At 41.1% G+C, this 19,246-nt stretch overlaps 1 protein-coding gene across 3 annotated transcripts in view; it reads right to left on the bottom strand.

Annotated features, from left to right (window-relative positions):
• LOC100645523 (discoidin domain-containing receptor 2) overlaps nt 1-19,246 on the bottom strand; it is a 159,842-nt gene that overhangs the window by 77,404 nt on the left and 63,192 nt on the right. For all 3 annotated transcript variants that reach the window (XM_048407694.1, XM_003396603.4, XM_048407693.1), the window contains exons 2-3: nt 12,816-12,994; nt 6,879-6,984 (exon numbers count right to left, since the gene is read on the bottom strand). In XM_048407694.1, coding sequence (XP_048263651.1) covers nt 6,879-6,984; nt 12,816-12,915 — 206 coding nt within the window. In that variant the 5' untranslated portion in view covers nt 12,916-12,994. The remainder of the gene's footprint in view (nt 1-6,878; nt 6,985-12,815; nt 12,995-19,246) is intronic.

Genomic DNA, 19,246 nt, shown 5'->3' with positions numbered 1-19,246 from the left:
GTCACGCTCGAAACGCTGCCGCGACTGTGGAAACGCGGCATGACACCGATTTATCGGTGCTTTGACGCGCTCTGACGGCGATCGTTCGTGTTCCACGGTCTCGGATACGGATTTTCGGTATTTTCGTCGTTTCGCTTGTTGCCGCTCTTTCTCAATTACTCGACGTCCTTAATTTTCGCGAGTTTTGTCCCGGTTTCTCGGCAGGTTTCCAAGCCACAGACAGACCGAGTTACCTTTATACATCAATTATGGACAGGATTGACACGACCTACTGGGGATAATCTGGCCTTAATTGAAGTCAATATGAACGATCGAACGACGTCTGGCATTTTTGTCGGTTCCCTGGCCAGGAAGTTTATATAGGGCGAGCTATTTCTGATTTTATCTTTTGCGGAAAGGAGACCGAGTGCTTGAATATTTCATCGATTCAAATATTCAGACAGTTGGGAATTCTACCTTTTCAAGCTACGTAATTGTATTCTTTTCGTGCGTCACGTTTCGTTCCACCGAGGATTTATCGTAACCGCAACCGAAAGAGACATCGTACAGACCTATCTTTTACCTTTGAAATCTATTATTTTTAAGCTTTGGTTGGATTATTCGGGTTACTTGAATTTACGTTTCTGTTCATACAAGTTAAGTTACTCGCGTTTAAGTAACGTCATTTTCATCTTATTACCGTTTCGAGTCATTTTTCATTTAATCGTATTCCTTTATCGTTAAAAAGTTTCTCAATCTCGGAAATAAAACGGAAGAATCGTTATCGATGTGTGATCGATATTAAAAAACTTTTTTATAGCGTTAGATGCTTTTATGTTCGTTTTAACGAGATTGAAATAAAAGAATTTAGTTGATGGCAAGCGGATGCTTAAAATAGCGTGGAAGAAAGTATCGTCTGCGATATTTATAATAACGAGAGAAATAGAGAACGAGTTGCTAGAAGTCTTGAAAGACAATACTGAAAAGAAACAATCAATTTGAGTAAGGAAGTAGATTACCAGATGAATCCATCAGAGACTTTGTTAAAAAAGTTAGCTGTAGGAAGATAAAGAAGAATATAAAAATCATCTCGGAAAGTCTGTAGGAAAGTTTGATGATTTGCGCGATATGATTAAACGCAAAGTTCATAAAGAATAGATTAGATTTAGGAAGCCAATAGCGAAAATGGAAATAACATTACGTTACCTAGTAACTATCGTTCCCTTTAAACGATGGAATAGTTGAAAGAATCTCAATTTCACTTGAAGCTTAAGAGGGCCAAGTACTAGGAAACCATACCGATCCTTTCTTGATAGAGAGAAAAATAGGGAAATATTACGAAATTTCAAAAAAAGTATATTTTTACAACTTACATCTTTTTGTAATAAATAAGTAAAGTAAAGTCTGCAAATGATTCGTTCATGAAAAAATGGAATATGATAACGTACCTGTGCAACGAAATTGAGAAAGCAAAACCAATAAAACCGATCAGCTCGTTCATCGAGAAACTTAGATGGCAAAATGCAGAAACATTCAGTACGAAGGAAACTTAATCGAATTATGTAAAATAAAGATACGCGTATAAACCCGAGAGAATACTTGGAATAGTCTGAATAGCACGATACATTCAAATCAATCGAGTCCATCTACCTTAAATGAAACTTTACAAGCAAGACACAATTCCCAGTACAGTGAGTAGAGTATCCAATCACCGCAGTCGCGCGAAACCCAACAAAACCGCGGTACTTTCGATTCGATTTCAATTTATAGCGCCCACCCACCGTTCAATAGCGCAACCCATGTAACAATCTTCGAGTTTGAAGAAGAACGCTGTATCAAATAGCATTGTCGATGGTTGTTCTTTGGTGCGGTTTGCGCGGCGGTGCATCGTCAGCCATTCTAAGCACCTTCGCCCGAGGTCGCGGTGTATTAAATTAGACGGTGACGTGGACTGGCAAAGGAGGCACTTGGATGCGATGCGGGGGCGCCCCGAAGCTCATCAAGAGTCAGGCCCATTCAGCCGGTCATTGTCTGCGGTAATGGAATGTATTAATATCGGAGAGCCCGCGGGGCCGGCGACCGACGCTCTCCGTGTTCCACGTTGCCCGAGCTGGTTGGTTTGGCCCTCGCTTCGAGTTACAACCGCGGCCTGCACCAGAGAGGATATGTCCCGTGGGATGGAATATTCGTATAAACCGTTGTTGCGCTGCAACCGCCGCTGAATACCGGACCCTACACATTAATATCTAAACGCCACTGACGGAAGGCTATCCGTGGGGCGAGACAAGGGGACGAGAGGGTGCACGAGAGGGTTTGGCTGAAACGAGAACTCGAGTCGGCCAGAAAGAGAACGAGACGAATGGAGTGACGATAGAAGAGAGCAAGAGAAACGGTATAGCGCACGCGCTGCCGTCGCATCTCGTATTCATGCGTTGCACCGTCGGTTACAAGAGGCGTTACATGGCCAACCCTTTCGCCACCAGCCAGGTGTAATATTCTTTTTACGTCGCTGGCCGACGTCAAACATCTCCCTGTGATAATTGTATTAGAGGCTCGAGGCTGCTTTAAGTTTTACGGTGGAAGGGTAGCAAAGGAGTTGCGTGGATAGACGATTTGAATTTCAGTTGCGTTGGCTAGTTGGAGGTGAAAAGATGAATTTGAAAAATATATTAGGTAGATTCGGACAAAGGGTAGCTCTCGGTGGATATAGTACTTTTGACAATGACTGTCAGAAGTTTCCTGTCGTGGTGTAATTTTATTAGATCGAAATAAAGAGTTTTTGATGATAAAGGACTGCTTTATGAGTATAGCTTCCACCGTGAGTTATGAAATGCAGTGTTATTAAATTTGTGTAAAAGGGACTTTATTAACGTATGATTCAAGCAGCAGAAGTGCAACCTGCAAACTCTTGCCAGCTACTGTATTAAAACAAGCAAGAAATGTCTCATTAATATAGGTCTGCAAATGAATCTCAAAGGAGACATGGACATCCCGCTTATACATATATTCGTAATTCCTTCTTACGAAGATGTCAAATTTACATTGAAGTGAAAAACTAAGAAAAGGCAGAATTTCTTTTACGGAAAGATAAAATAAAAATCCGATTAGTAATAAACGTTCGTTTCTCTCTCGTCTTACCTTTATCAATATAAATCCACCATAGAATGAATACACTATACAGATAAACATATAAACAACGTATTAATACAATGGAATATTTTTTATTTATTTTAACCAGTGATATACTGCAAATATATGATTTTATCCTCAATAACATTTATTCTTTTATCTCCAATAAAATCATAAATTGTTTAATCCATTTTCCCAATCATCGCATGTACGCATTGTTATACGCATTGTCATGTAAAATTACTTATTAGCAGACAAAAGTACGGGCGCGGATACGATCGCGTCAATGGAAGACCGATGAATATGGAACGAGGTTCGCATGCGTTCGATCATCACGGAATTATCGAACTATCGTCCGGTTGGATTAATTGCACGGGGAGCGGCCTGGATAAACACCGCCGTGAAGGAAGTGTTTCGCGTAAATATTAATTACAGCCGAGCGACACAGCGCGCGTACGAAAAAGTGTGGAACATGCGATCCCGGTGATTTAATTGCACGTTGGATTATCTTAGGATTTATTCTTCCTGGAATATGCATCACCCTTGCGATTAAATTCATCAACCTCTTCGCGGGTTGCGAGAATCGAACAGCCTTCTCCGCTTCTTTCCTTCATTTTCTCCTCTATTTCACCTATCCGTATAAATGAGCCTGCACTGATAGGGCATTGGTATATGTATTTCGATTAACTATTTATTTTTTCATCGCACAACTAGACCGTAGCTTATTATGCAAATTCATATTTTTACAAATAAAACCGAAGAAGTGAAATTTAGATTTGTTTCACTTCTTACATATTATGAAAAATACTTGAGACATTGAACGTGTGTGTGTGTATATTACATATATGTATTGTGAATATCTCCGCGAATTAAAATTTTCTATAAACGTAGAAAGATTCGCAATCTACATTTAATCGATACTTTTGTTAATTACTATTTTGTTACTTTTCATCCCCTGTTTACTCTGTGCTAATTACCATTGTGTCTCGTGTTCTTTTTATGCTTGAAACAACTCGCGAAAGTCGCGTGGTCGTTATAATTGCGCGATTTAAATGGTGTAAAGATAGAAAAAGAATGATTTTTTCATTGTAAGATGATGCATGTAATTTCCATATTGAATACAGCCTCGAACGTTGTAAGCGACGAAATAATTTACAATAGCTTTTTCAGTCCCAAAGCGATATTTTTAGTTTACATTGAAAATTTTCAATACAAATTTCATATACCGCAGTAATCACGTGATTGCGTATGCAAAATCAAGGTTTTTCACAAATTGAACCTCGGACTGAAAAATTTTATCCCGCATATTTCGCTCACTTTTGCATAAAGAATTACCTTCTGCCTGTTTGTCCAATACGTTTGTACAGCCGCAACCTCTATACACGCGTATACTCTTTTTTTTTCATACTTGAAAAATTTTGTTAATTTTATCTGGCTGCACGAGTCGCGACAGTGAGAAATACCGCGTAGTCGTCACGTGGTTTCCGTGTATAAATCGGGGGAAAAAGCGCGTGACGCGGTCAGATTAGAAATAATTACTGGCGGCTTTTCCCTCTCTGCTCTCTTTGTTTACGCGTGATAACGTCTTTCGTCGTGCGTGCATGCAAACTCGATAAACCGGATTTTACGTATTAACGAGTTACCATGGTGGCACGATGCAACGCATTTTTAATATTCATGCGAGCCGCGTCGCGATTAATGAATCCTGAAGTATTAATTTTCGTTCCCTTCGCGTTTCGGCCGCGATTAAACTGGCTGCCGCGCGTGGAAAGGGGCGCTGATTTACTTTTCCCGGCTGCGTATCACGTCTTCGCGAATTTGCCACGAGGTTTTCGACGCACGAACATCGTCGCCGCGTATGAATAATTCACCGAATAACTGCTTGGTTGGCATCTTGAAATAATTATGGTATAATTGGGCGTGAGCAAATCGGAGCCTCGAAAGGAACTCCCCTCGGGGGAGTCGTTTCTTTGGCTAGTCGTGCATTTGATCACATAGAGTGATTTAAATGTAAGAGATAATATTTCGTCAAGAGAAAGAGAGAGAGAGAGAGAGAGAGAGAGAGAGAGAAGAAGGGTCTAGAGAAGAAATAGGCAGTAAATTTTCGAGGCTCGAGTACTTCGCGAGATCGTTCAATCTATGTTTCGAGTTTCTTGGATTTCTCTTTTGGATTTGTTATAAACGATGGTTGCTATTTTTTTCAATATAAAATTGGAATTCTAATGAGCTTCTATTAATCTTCTGTAACTAAGCAACTATCATATATTATGTAGGTACGTTCTAACCTTCGCCGAAGCTTTTGCTCATTTTGCAACGTCACGCTCGATTATTAATAGATGGAACAATAATTCCAATATCCCGTCTAGTTAACTGGATAAATAAATTTTATTTCATCCGAACAAATAAAATTCTTTACACGTTGCTCGTGGTACTCACATACCAAATCAACATACACACACCGGACAATACATGTTTGTAGAAATACACGTTCTTAACCAAAGTACAACCACCGAAACTACAAATCATTCCACAATCCCATTTAAGTTTTGCATGACGAGTAAACGTGCTTTGCTAAATAAATACCTGCCGTCTCCGCCTTCGTTACCATCGCCAACTCGTCCCCCTTCGTTTACATGTCTCCTAAGATCACCGCTATTTCTCGAAAACATAAACCCTCGTCCCTCGATCTAACGACCTTAGTAAAACCCTCGATCAACCCTCTCTTGCCACTCGAATGGCACGCAGTTTCATCTTGGGTACCCGTCTGCTCTAAACTGGTTGTCTCGCGAAATCCATCGTTATAACGGCTATTCGAAGATACAGGAAGGCGTGTAACATTGTCGTAAAGACAAAGTACTATAGAACACCTAACTCATTGTCAGATTCCCAAAGTAGATTTGAGAGTTAGCTATTGGAATTAAATGGACGGTATAATTCACAGGAAACGTATTTTTGTTACTTATATAACAAATTAATACAAAGATTTTACATTTGTTACCTCTTCTTCGAAATAATAAATTATCTCTATTGAAATACGTATAATTTTATGTGCTAGACTAGATTGACCGCGTAGTAGTGATACATGTATGTGAATATGAGTATATGGAAGAAGGTGAGACGCGTGCAAGTGTGTATCGATGAATATCTTTGAAATAGTTCATCAAATAAATATATAACTATCCTAATATAAATTCTAAGTGTAAATTTAGTATTCCTATACCATTATTTCGGCAATTAAGATAAAAAATTCTCAACAATCTGCTGCTTCAACAAATCTGCTGATTTTTATGCGTTTATGGGAAAGTTGAAAATGCAAAATTGCACAGAATGCGCATAATATAATATATAAAATGTCTTTGCTATCATGTGATTTTCATGGAAAGGTAACTATTTCTGCCTTTCGGTGCAAACGCTCCACTATGTGCCAGCCCCTGTTACTCCATTACCCAAATACAATTTTAAGGTGTTCTCCTATTTTCTCCCGTTGTCCTGATCGCTTAGGATCATTGAAATTTCATATCCGTTACAATCGAGCAACAAACAACGAAAACATCTTACAGATTCCTACATTTACCATTTTTGAACTCACTCTTCTTCTTATCCCTAAGCTGTCCCTAAGCAAGTAACTTTCTATGCATGCGTAGTATCGTTGGAGGGTCGTGGCTGATGGCAATTGGATGGCGCGCGGCCAGAGCAGCAGAAGTCACCGATAGATAGGGATGACGAATGATATGGAGAGTAGGCTATCGAAATGAAAAAGCGTCGCTTACCGTGCTAGGTGTGGACCAACGTTTCCCGTGTCAAACGTAGAGCTTGCCGTGATATCCGCGTCCGGGATCGCGCCGGATTCCATACCAAGCGGCGCGATGCATTGGGCTGAAACAAACGAAAACATGCAATCGAGTTTAAAGTTTCGTCTTGCAACGAAAAATTTACATACGAGTCTAAAGGAAGAAGGCAGAGAGGAAAAAGGATTGGTTGGGTATCGATGCCCGTCCTGTTTTCGCCAGCGGATCATAAATGGCTAAATAACCAGGTAACCGAGATGAATCTGTCGGATAGAGCCGGTTTACGTTCTTGTATACGACCGCCTTTCCTCCAGCTTCGATGCGAGGAGAACGAGAAGAGTTAGGACGACGGCAAGGACTACCTCAACGTTTTCGTATCTTCGGGACCGATCAAATTGTTTCATAGGGGAACACAGCAGCGTTACGGGGACGCAATGTATCCTGCTACCAGGAACCGGGCCTATCTTGATACAATATTGTCGGCCATGGAGGACTGGCCGCGTTATTTACGGTTTTGCCATCGTTCCGCCACGGCGAAAACTTCGAAATCGTGGCTAACGAAACATGCACCGTGGAGACGTTGTGCCTGTAACGTGGCACGATAAATCGTCGATGGAACTAAAATTACGATTCGGATGGCAGTTCGTGTAAATTGATATTCCGCGTTGTCATCGATGCTCGTGATTTCATCGTCGAGTAGCGGAATATAGCTACTTGTTTGCATCCGTAATAGAAACTGGAATATTCAGTGTTCGTAACGTTTCACTCTTTACGCTCTGCTCAACTATCTGCGTATCACTTTATCAATGAACACCAGAGTTATTAGAACGGACAAAATGATCGATACGTAGATTTTCACAGAAACTTGGTAAATTTATTGTTGAGGTTGAGGTTGAAGAACGAGTGAATGAATTTGTAATAGAAAAGTATATTGAAATAATTAAACATATAAGTATAAGTTTATGCTGATTCAGATCCTTGCTCTCTTAGTGTTACTAGACAATGGAATGATAGGGAGCACGTTCATATATTTATAGCAAAAGGACATTACCAAAAAAGTTAAGCTTATAGCTTTGGCTAGAGGCTACAGGGAACATAAATAGAAATCTGTTTATTAGTTCCTTTGTTCATAGACCTCGCAATCCAAGACATAATGTATATTCAAGGGTACAATAATATACACCTTTCCTTATTTAGAATATTTCTGCGTAATAGCAGTCTCCAGGTCACGGATATACATAAATAAAGATGTAGAGTTTTTCTTGAAGTAGTTACTTCAATATTTATAACGACGCAATTTCGCAGATTCTATATATTTCTCGCATTATCTATATATTCCTATGTATTCACGCTTTTCATTGTAATTTCCCCGATACGATTTTCACGCTTCGGTTATCGATGGTTCTAACGTTAATCCTTCACTTTATCGCGTTTTCAGGAGAAGCGGAAAATCCGGGTGAAACAATTTTACATTTACATGAGGGAATCGTATCTGACAAACGGGAACGATAACAGCGAAGAATTAAAATGACGCCTTTGCGATAGAGATGGAATTCCAAGCTTGCCAATCAGAAGTCCGATATTCATGAATGCCTGCATTTTTCCTCAACCCCTAAATATCATACACACTTTGCATTACTAGTAAAATTGGATATACAATAGGAAGAACGCGTCGAATTCTCTAAATTTGAGGACGTCTGGCTGTCTCGCGAACATAGTTCGATTATCGAGGATGCTGCGAGGGGCGACTGGTGCGCGACGGGGCTGAGGGTGGTTTCGCTTCATGGCGCGGGTCGCATCGATTGCAATTTATGCATATCGAAGTTCTATTACCAACTAAAATGCGCCACGGTAAAATTTGCTGGAGCATCGTTTGCCTGAATGGATCGAATACGCGGCGAATAAACGATAATACGTAATGCCGGATATCGAGTGCAGGTGTACCGGAACAACGTGATGGGAGGTTGCAGCTTTGTGCCGCGAATAACCAGAGACCCCGCGAGAATTAATAGCAGGGAATTCGAGCTTATAACGGAAGGAATCCGTGCTAAGCCATCGAGAAACAGAATGGCCACGTAGGTAGCCATTAATATCGGTGAAACTTTGCACCATCCTTGGACGAATCCGCGACGTCGTAATTTCGTGGATACGATGGCAGTGGTAGGGTCCGTCGTGTTATCGTCGGTAAGATGAAATTTCTACAGATTGCGAGCCTGTCGTGAAAAGCACGTTACTCTGTGCTTCGAACCGGCTAACGAAGTAACTCGCGTGTAAATGAATTAATTTCCGCGAACTTGTCGCGCGAACGTGTCGCCGAAAACTGGGGCATCGATGAAACTCGACGGCGCCCCTAAGTTTTGGAAAATTATCGTTGCTATGTCGAGAGAAAGCATTCTCGTGAAACGAGCAGCTCGCGAAATAGTTATATCGATAGCTTTTACCGAGGTACGTCTCGTAAGATATTTATACGCCATAGTTTCTACGAAATTTAGATGCGAAAACGCAATGGATGTTTGTTCTGCTGAATACCTTCCGTTTGTGTATACGTTTATACAGGGAGAAATAAGAGAAAGGGAAATATAAAAGGGAAGTAGAAAGAGGAAAGAGGACAGGAAGAAGAGAAGACAGGAGAGGAAAAATGGGAAAGTATGGGGTAAGAGAAGAAAAAAGTAGGTAGATGAGAAAAGCAACGAAAGGGAGACGAAAAGCGGAGAAGCATTTCTATCCATTAAAGCACTCTAAAATTTCATAACAGCTACAAATAAATAAAGAACGATAAGAGGAAAAAATAGCACAAAGATCCATAGCGTCTCGTCTACTTGCATTATGGATCGCGTCCTGAAAATTTACGAGTAAGAATCAATAACGATACCCATCAGCGAAACAAAGCGGTCGCTCGTGAATCAAGCACGCTATTATTATTAATGAAGCCTCGATATATCGCTCGCACCCTCTAGAATTCTCACGATCCTCGGCTGTCGCTGCAACTTCTCCCTTTTCGCGAGGTAAACTTGAATCGTTCCTCTCGCAGAATCCGTTTCCTTTGTCGGCACGTTCTCCCTAACGAGCCACCACGGTGAGATATCGCGCTCGTAAATCGATCGTGAATAACGGGTTTCCGCGGCGTGGAAAACTTACTTCCCTGTTTCTGTTAATTCCGCCTAAGTGTTCCGCGGCAACATTATTTTTTTCGTCGCTGTTAGCCTCGCTCTCGCGTTGTCCGATCGCGAATTGTCTCTTTCAACGTAGCGTACCCTTTAAGGATTGCATTTGGTCGCCACGGAAACATCATTAATTGCTTCTACTCTATCGACACTGGGATGAATGGTCCCGAAACGGGGACATTTCTTTCCGCTGGTTTCCAGGAAAATTTATATCGCAATTAAGAGCAAGCATTTGATAAAGCCCGACGATGGCGTTTCCATTTCTTTAATGAAAAACCGTTTTCAACGTACGACCGTACAACTATTTTCAACGAAACGAAAGTTATGGCGATATTTCTCTTCTTGCCATGTATATTTCGCTTTTTTTTTTTATTTGCTCTCTCTCTTTCTCCATTTTTCCTTGGTGACTCGTGGTTGCTCAACGAAACACGATTCTGAATTGATTCTCCGGAAACGACTCTGCGCTATGTATTACATTAACGAGCCCCTTTCCGTGCTGGAGGTAAGGAGTTGAACGTTTAAGGGGTACAGCGAGAAACGAGTGTCTGTTACAGTTTATAGAATCGATGTACTTTGCTGCAAATGCTCTTGGTGTAAATATAAAGGTCTTGTTTCAGCCAGTGAAATTCTATCTTGGGATATTGCCAATTTTTTCATAGTTACGGCAACCGGTTCGTTCATTTTACGAAACGATTCTCTGGTTGAAAGTTTATCGCGCACGTTGAAAATTCTCGTGATGTTCGTGTAGCAACAGGTTAATACGTTTGCTATCTCGGCGAAAGGAACGTACAGGGATAAGCAGCGCACTTGGCCAAGCTTGTTTGAATATCGATTCGGGAAATTCTGTAAAACGTTAACGATACGAATTTTGCAAGAATACCTACTGTAGGAATGTCGAACTTCAAGTAGGTTTTTATTCGTCACACGTAAAATAATATCGACAAAACTATATTTAGTAGCAACAGAAAAATAAGACAATAATGATTTGATTTTAAACTAGTACATCTTTAATACTCTAACGATTCGCTTGAAATTCTCTCGCCTTATACGAGCAGTATCCATACATTCTCCGATCTCCTCAGTTTCGTAAACTAATCGAATATAAACTTGAAAAATTTCCGAATATTCACATGGTACTCTACGCTTTGATCTACTTGTGCGTTCTCTCTGCCACTCGAATTGCTTTCCATTAGCTACCGGTACTTTGGCATTTCAACGTTCATTCAGTTTTCTATCACTCATCGTTCTCAGAGAATTCTCACCACCGTGATACGTGCTCCACCATCGTATACCTGCATCTATGAATTTATGTATACACTTTTAGCTTCTGAAAACGATAAAATCGAAATGATGTTTCTCCTTCTTGAATCGGAATTCGAAGTACGATCTATCGTTTATCCCGGCTTCCAAACGATTTCGATACTTTCAACTGCTGAACTCGTTACAAGGAAAAGTAACGCGCCTGACACCGACAGATCGTTTAGCGAAGTTAACGGGCCTGCTGGATGCTGACTAAGCCACTCCGACATGCAAATCGATGCAGGTTGCTTTTTTCGTACGGACAGTGGACTGATGATCGATTAAACGCTCGATGTGGACAACTTGCGAGACGTCTACCGCGGGAAATTTACTTGGACGTTTATTGACCCATTAAATTCCGGAGACCTTCGGTCGAGAATGGGTTTAAAAGTCTTCTTTTATTTCAGAAAAGGTGCCACTAATGCGGACACATTGAGGTACCTTTTAGGTGCCAGTACTACATTTTCAACCGAATAATGGGCAATTTCTCTACGTACTGTTTTACATTTAAAAAATACGAGTAAATCTATTTGCTGTTTTGTGTAATCAAAATTCTTTAACCTGATTCAACCAAAGGTTAAATAAGATGAGTTCATATCAAATTTAAGATACCAGAAACTCGTTCAAAAACAGCACTGTATATTTTACAATAAAATTAATTGCTCCTACCAAATGCGAATAATTTCATAATTTGTAACAGTCAACGTTCGCTGTACAATTAAATAATAAAATATTACCTAATCAGGAAACTAAATATATAAGAAACAAAAATACCCAGGTACGTAACTTTCAACTTTCGCGAAAATATAGAGGGCTAAACGTAGAACGTAATCTCACCCTTGAAGCGAAAACCCGTCGGAAATGAAAGTCCATAACCCGAGACACATATGTACGATTCTTCTCGGTGTAGTTGGCGTACGTTCCGGCATTCGAGCGTACCAACACCACCGTCCGTTTCAATTCCACGAAAGTTGGTCGATCACCGCGAAGTAATTTGGATCGAACAAAATCGCTTGTCGTCGATGCATTGCGCACAAAGGTTTGCTGGTTGTAGTATCGAGCGGGCGTATCATGAGTTCCATGGTGCGGCTCTACTCTCCCTGCCAACGGCCAGCCTCGTGAACACTGTTTAAATACACAACTTCTGCCTAAAAGTTTGCAATTTGAAGAGAGGGAGGTAGCAGTCTGACTGCGAGGCAAATGGTCGAGGGTGTGCAAGAGGGCGGCGACGACGGAGTTACAAACGCGCGAATCCAGCTTTTCCATGCGAACGCGGCCAAAGTCGATTCCGGATCGAAAGTTCGTCGACTGCGGTCAAGCGCCACGTGTATCGTCGTGGCGCACGGCGCTCCGCGTCTTGCTCGTTAATAACTTACAGAGGAAGTTTCGCGATGAAAACTATAAACCTCCGGCGAGGGAAAGGGGACAGATCATGGCTTTGCAGTGGTCTACTTACAGAGGTCTACGGCGCTCGTCGTGTCGGCCAGAGCGAGAAAAAGCATAAGGTGGACGGCAGGTATCGCCCTCCCGGCGAAGAAACCGAAGCTTTTCACCATAGCTCCCGTTTCGCGCGAGGGCTTCACCCTCGCCCTTTTCTCACCGTGACTCCGACCGTGCCATTTCTGCCTCGTCAACCTGGAACAAAAAAAGCAGAGAAAAACATGGAAACCGTTATGAGACTCGCCACCTTTAACGATATACCACCATAGCCCGGGGTGAGGGATTTCGAGGGTGTGTTTTGTTGTTCCTCGCTCTCGTTTCGCGTTCGAACGCTTCCGTCGCGCGGTGCCTCTTCCGCTGGCAAGTTCGATGACTTCGTTAGGGTGGTACTCGAGGGGAGATGACAACGGTAAGGGAGTCGAGTGTCTCCCGGCCCGATCATCGATTTTATCTTCAATGAAAATACAAATAGGGTATGGGTTCTCAGACACCCGAACGAGTTTCGACTTTCAACGATGACTGACTGATCGGTCTTTTCACTTGTTGCATTGATTTCGAAAAATTTTTCCTCGAAAATTACCACGTTCGAGAATATACACGGTAGAACTGTGTATTTATCGGAAGCGAACTCCGGCTAGCATTGGTTCAATCAATTTTTACCGATTTAATTCGCTTGCTCGAACGTGAAGTTATACGAATGAAAAATCATAGGTAATTGGGAGAACCAATGGACTCTTATTATATGATTTTCAATTAAATACATGAACTCTTTGTTGCACGAAATTTTACCATAGTTTGATTCGTGTAACGCTCAAAGCGTAATTTATAAAATTTAAAACAACGTACGATGAGTTGGCAATATCGCGGAAGAGAATATCGGCGATATTACGCGCAGCGTTTGCGATTAATTCATGAAATTATCCCGTTCGAGTCGAATGAAAAATTCAAACCGGACAAAGCTACCGTGAAATTTTCGTTTCCTACCGTGTTAATTTGTTGTTCTCCGAGGAAAAGCAAGCGAGACGGCTCGTTCGAACAATTTAAACTTAAATCAACGCTCGAGCGTGATGTTGTAATTGTAAAATTATTACTTTCTCAGCATTAGCGTGCTTTATCTTATTTGTGGAAGCGTACGGAGCTTCTAAAAACAAAGCGCAGGGACAACAAACGGGTATCGTGTTTGTCGTGTCGGTAAAACAAAGTTTCATAAGCAAAACCAACAAAACGAGCAGACTCGAAAAATAACGCGTTTAAAAAGCGCCCTGAAGGGCTGCCCGGGGCCGTTTTGTCGATGTCAACCGATCCATTTTTATTCCGGCTCAGACAGGGTGCCGTTAAAACGATAGAGATGTACCTTCCTAATTATCCTTTGCTCGAATCTCTGATACATCGTTTCATGACATTCAAATATACTTGGTGTTTCAGAATAACTTGTAATGGGATAAATAATTTGTTTCATTGCTTCGGAATAAAGTCCTTGTTGAGTTAAAATCTACAAATAATGATCTTTCACAAGAGGCTTACAAACCCGAGATATAAATTAGTCTACTGCTTGTTTCTATAAAATAGCGTTCTGAGTTTGTTGTTACAACAAATTTATACTTGAAATATCGATTTACACTACGATTATGACGATGGTTAAATTATCACGAAACGAACGAATCTACAGAGAATTTTGTTTAAAAAGCGATACGAAATCTGTTCTATTTAAAATTTTCGAGATGAACGAGAAATACTGCTCTTCAATGACTATAATCTAAGCTAAACGTTCCTTGCGACAGATCAGAATTTATTCTCAAAAGTACTCACTTAAAAAAGAAGCTGCAATCCTAAGTTAAATTTTTACAAAATCGGCAAACATCATTCTTAAGATATATGTAATTTTGTGTGCTACACTATATTAGCCGCGTAGTAGTGACACACATATATGAGTATGAGTGTGTGATAAATGCAACTGTTTCGTTAGTACTGTGGTATAGAAAATGGTGAGACAAAGAGAATGCTGAAACGCGTTCAAATATGTATCGACGAATATCTTGTAAATCATATATTAAATAAATCCGAAACTATTTTGATATTAATTCTAAATGTAATCTAAGTGTTCCTGTACATTTATTTCGGCGATTAAGATCCACAATTCTCAACGATCTTGTACGAAGCAAACGTACATACGAATGAGAAAGCAACGCGATCCGATTGCGTATGCCCGTGTCACTTACCGTTAACTGATCGCGCGACGTGGTATCTCGAGACACGGTGTACACAGGTGTGACGCGGCATGGGAAAGCGAAAGGTCAAATAACTAATTCACGGCCGTGGACGACGCAACGGGAGATGGCTCTGGATTTATTAGTTCGACAGTACGATGTCTCATTGCGACGTTATCGTTGGTGTTACGCGTCAAGCGAATAAGCGGCAAGAGAAAAGACGCGCGCGCTGCCGAGGAGACGACGGGGACGATACGCTCGTAAGAAAGGTGCGATTCCCGTGTCTGGACTTTGATGGAGTACACGGCGGTAATTGCGCCGGAAGTGAATAAGTAATGGCGAACGGTAGTAAGAAGTCGCCCGGTCGTAGGCCTCGCGTGCTCGCATTAAACATACATGCGGCAACTTACGACCGACGAGGCGGAAAATCCACAGTTTAGTGCGTGTACGCCCCGTATACTTTGTGCTACGTCGGAACCGATGTTCTGCTCTCTATATCTATACATACACTGCCGTATCATAAGTATCCGGACGCTTTGGTCGATCTCTAGCGAAAGTATTTGAAGTTGATCAAAGTATACGAGCTAATGGCGAATTGACATAATTAGAAGCGGTACGTGCTACCTTTTCGTGGAATTAAAAAGGTATGAAAAAATTACCTGTTAAAAGATGGGACAGTAATGTACGAGCCTCCTGAAAGGTATACCGATCGACTCCATTTTTAATCAATTTCTCAATTTTATTACACAGGCACGATTAATGTTCAATTCCGAAGAAGCAAAAGATGTGTAGCCTTAGCGGTTGATTCGTCGTAACAGGATGACATAAATAATGGTCAATTTTAAGAGAAATTTGAAAAAAACAATGTTCGTAGCGTCATAATTTTCCTGTACTTTCCAATTTATGAAATCAATCGATGCGTCTACTCGATGGCTCACCCGAAGCTTTATTCGAATTGCAATTTAATTTGTCCATAATATCGCCAAAGTACGCAAACGTTCTGATACTTTTCAGCGTTAGCGTCTATCTCCGTGGAATATTTCTCTCTGGCGCTCTTTTAGAAAATTCTTTCAACTCGGCCAGGGCTTGTTACGAGACGTACTGGCACGGCAGCTTCAATTGCTGATCAAACAAAGTGCTTCAACCGCCTACAATTACGCCTATTGCGGCCCGGATGAACTTTCTCTACGATCCTCTAGACTTTATCCGCGGTGAAACGATGAAATCCTCTTCTACCGACCACAAGCGGCCAAAGAAAATCGAAATCACTCGACCACGTCGATTCGTGAAATATCTTCCATTTGGTAAAATTCGAGGCTATGCAAATTTTTCCGTTCCATGGAACGACGAGCGAGAAAGAGTCCCTCGGCTCTTATCTCGATACCGTGACTCTCGAGAGTGGTTTTAAACATTCCAATCAATTTCACGTCACCTGTTTCCCATCGCGCGTTCCAATAACGAAATTATTCATCGACTGTTTTCTTTTCATCTTGCTGTTGCGGAGGAGGGGGCGGATTATCGATGCTCGCAAGGAAACAGGTGGTGATGCGCGCCGTTGTCTTCCTCTCGTTTACGAAACCTGGCTCGATTTTCCTGCTCGTCAGGCTAGGCCAAGCTTTTGCAATTATTATTCCATCGACGAAGGAGGTCCGTTTTACGATCGGTATCGTCCGACAATGTATACGTGTCTATATACTTACGTATATACCTGTAGACCAAGCTACCTGCTGTTTATACGTTTATCGTGACTAGGTGTTCGGCGGGTGTGCACACGTGGAGTCGAACGAACGTAAGAGGCCCGGTTAAGCCACGGTGTAAGCCGCGGAGGCTCCCCGTGATATCCTAGTTCGACGTCGAATCTCTTCGTTTGCATAGCAATGAGTTTATGCAGATTAATACACGCGGTACGTCTACGCGTACAACGTCTCGTGGGATGTAAAGCACCGGTACCTACACGGATCCCGCGAGCGTGCATGCATATTTTATTGGCGGCGCCGGGCGCTTAAGGATTCCCGATCGCATAAACCCAGCACGCGCGTCGCGAACCTACACCCGCGATTTGTCTCCCTCTCGCAGTTCCATTAGTTATAATCCGCGGCTCTGAGACTTTATCAAACAATAGCCTGGGTCGGCCTGCTTGTCTCTCTGGGATCAGATATAAGCCTGCCGGTCCGCAAGCTGTTTAGCGAATGATAGAAGCTCGATATACGACCAGTACATATCGATTCGTTTTCTCTTCTCGTGTTTCTTTTTTCGTTCGGTCTGATCCGGCCCGTTGTGCTCCGGCGTTCGCGTGCTATGTCGGTAGTCTAGAACGTGGGCTTAGGATTTATCGAGGAAGATTTAGTGTCGTGTTTCGTTTAGAACACGATGCGTTTCTTCCTGATTGATTTCGTTTTATGGATACCGGTCTTTTGAAAAAAAAAAACAAGTTTACTTTCCGAAGAGTAGAAGAGAAAGGAGTTAGATAGTAAGGTAATTCAGGTAGAAATTAGATTGCTATCTTTTTATATCATCTGTCAAACGTTCAAGTGATCGCAGTGGAGCGTGTCTGACGATTATGTTTCATATTTCTACGAAGCTTTAATGGAAATCGAGATTTTAATTCGTGTTATGAATAATCATACTTTGCCTGGCTATAAGAATCGCTATCATTTTGTCGCTTGAGAAAATGATTATATTATTCTCGTAGAATAAATTTAAATAACGTAATCACACAATGGTGTTTATATTTTTACGCGTACCATTATTCTTTCAACGAAGTAATTTCACAGCCAGTCAGTACGTTTAAAACCAAACTCGAAACATTTTCATCGTCGAGATCTATCTACTTTCGGAATTGATCTATGTGTTTTTAAATTCTGTCAAAGAATGGTATGTCTGAGCGGCGGAAGAGCAACAGAGATTAGACAATTAGTACCGAGGACAGTTAGCGCTCAATTGGGGTGGTTATTGTAATCAAGCCTTGCACGGTTCGCTTTGTTTGCCCTCCTGCCCACTTTGCGATACAAAAGCTGTAACACTCGTGTTTGCGTCTTGACTAACACGTTCTAATTGTAAGTGCTACACGGTTGTTTGCCACCTGTCCAACCTCCCTTTTCAAATTAAACATCATCGTGTTCTTTAGACGAATTACGTTTCTCATCTGTAGACGAAATATCTCGCGATATGATATTCGTATCGCGTTCTGGACGGGATATTCGACTGGATAAATATGAGAGTCTGTTTTTGATACTATGATAGAATATCACTTCGTGCAAAAGAAAATAAAAAATAAAACAAGTTTGTTTTTTGAACTGTAACACTGTATTTAGTATAATTAGTATGGCGAATAATAGCGTAACGCTACCATTAGCATTCACAGACGAAATGTCTGGCAAAAAGACTTTAATTTCTATTTATCGAAGATCTGAAATTTCCATGGGCGTTAATTCTGGTTGTATACGGAATGTAAATATGTACATATAAATGGAAATGTATATTTGGTACTTTATATATACAGGGTATGTTTGTAATTTCCTGTGTAATTAAATGTTTCTAGATTCATAAAGATTACAATATTTTAATATTCGAAATACGTATCTCACCTATCGTAAAGCGCAATTGAGATATTGCAAATTTTGTATACCTTTTAATGTTTACTCTTTGCAAATTCTTGATTAACTTCTATCCTTCGGATGCACTGGATTTGCATTGCTAAACTAGATAATTTACATTTTCCCTTTTGCAGTTTCAATTTTAGGTTATTCGTAGCAGTAACGAAAGCGAGAGAAATAGCATTTATCGCGACAGTACATTCTCTAATCGACGTTTTATTTAAGTACCATGGTATTTAATTGCCACTTTCACACGAGCTGACTTTTACGCCAAGACGATGTATTTACGTATCTCACGTCGTAATGAAAACCACACGCCTTAAAGATATCTTATGCAAAGTATTACACAAACAACGCTGCAGCTCGAGATACTCGTATCTCGTGCATATATGCGAAGGATTAAATCCACATATACGAAAAGGTTCGTCTCTTTTTCTTGCAAAAAACAGCATCGATTTCCTTTCTCGTGAAATCGAATGCATAAAGAAACGTGATAAAATACGGGTCTCGCGCTTATCGAACCTTCCATTGTCCGCAATTAAACGTACAACCGCCCACGCAGCGGCTATTTTATTGCACGGGGCGTTAAAACGTAATCGATGTCGCGATAACATCGACGAGGATGGCATCGCGGATAGATTTCA

Source organism: Bombus terrestris, chromosome 7 (genome assembly GCF_910591885.1).
Source record: "Bombus terrestris chromosome 7, iyBomTerr1.2, whole genome shotgun sequence".
NCBI lineage: Eukaryota > Metazoa > Arthropoda > Insecta > Hymenoptera > Apidae > Bombus > Bombus terrestris.
The sequence above is the reverse complement of the archived record's forward strand: the minus strand, read 5'-3'. Positions and strand labels throughout refer to the sequence as shown.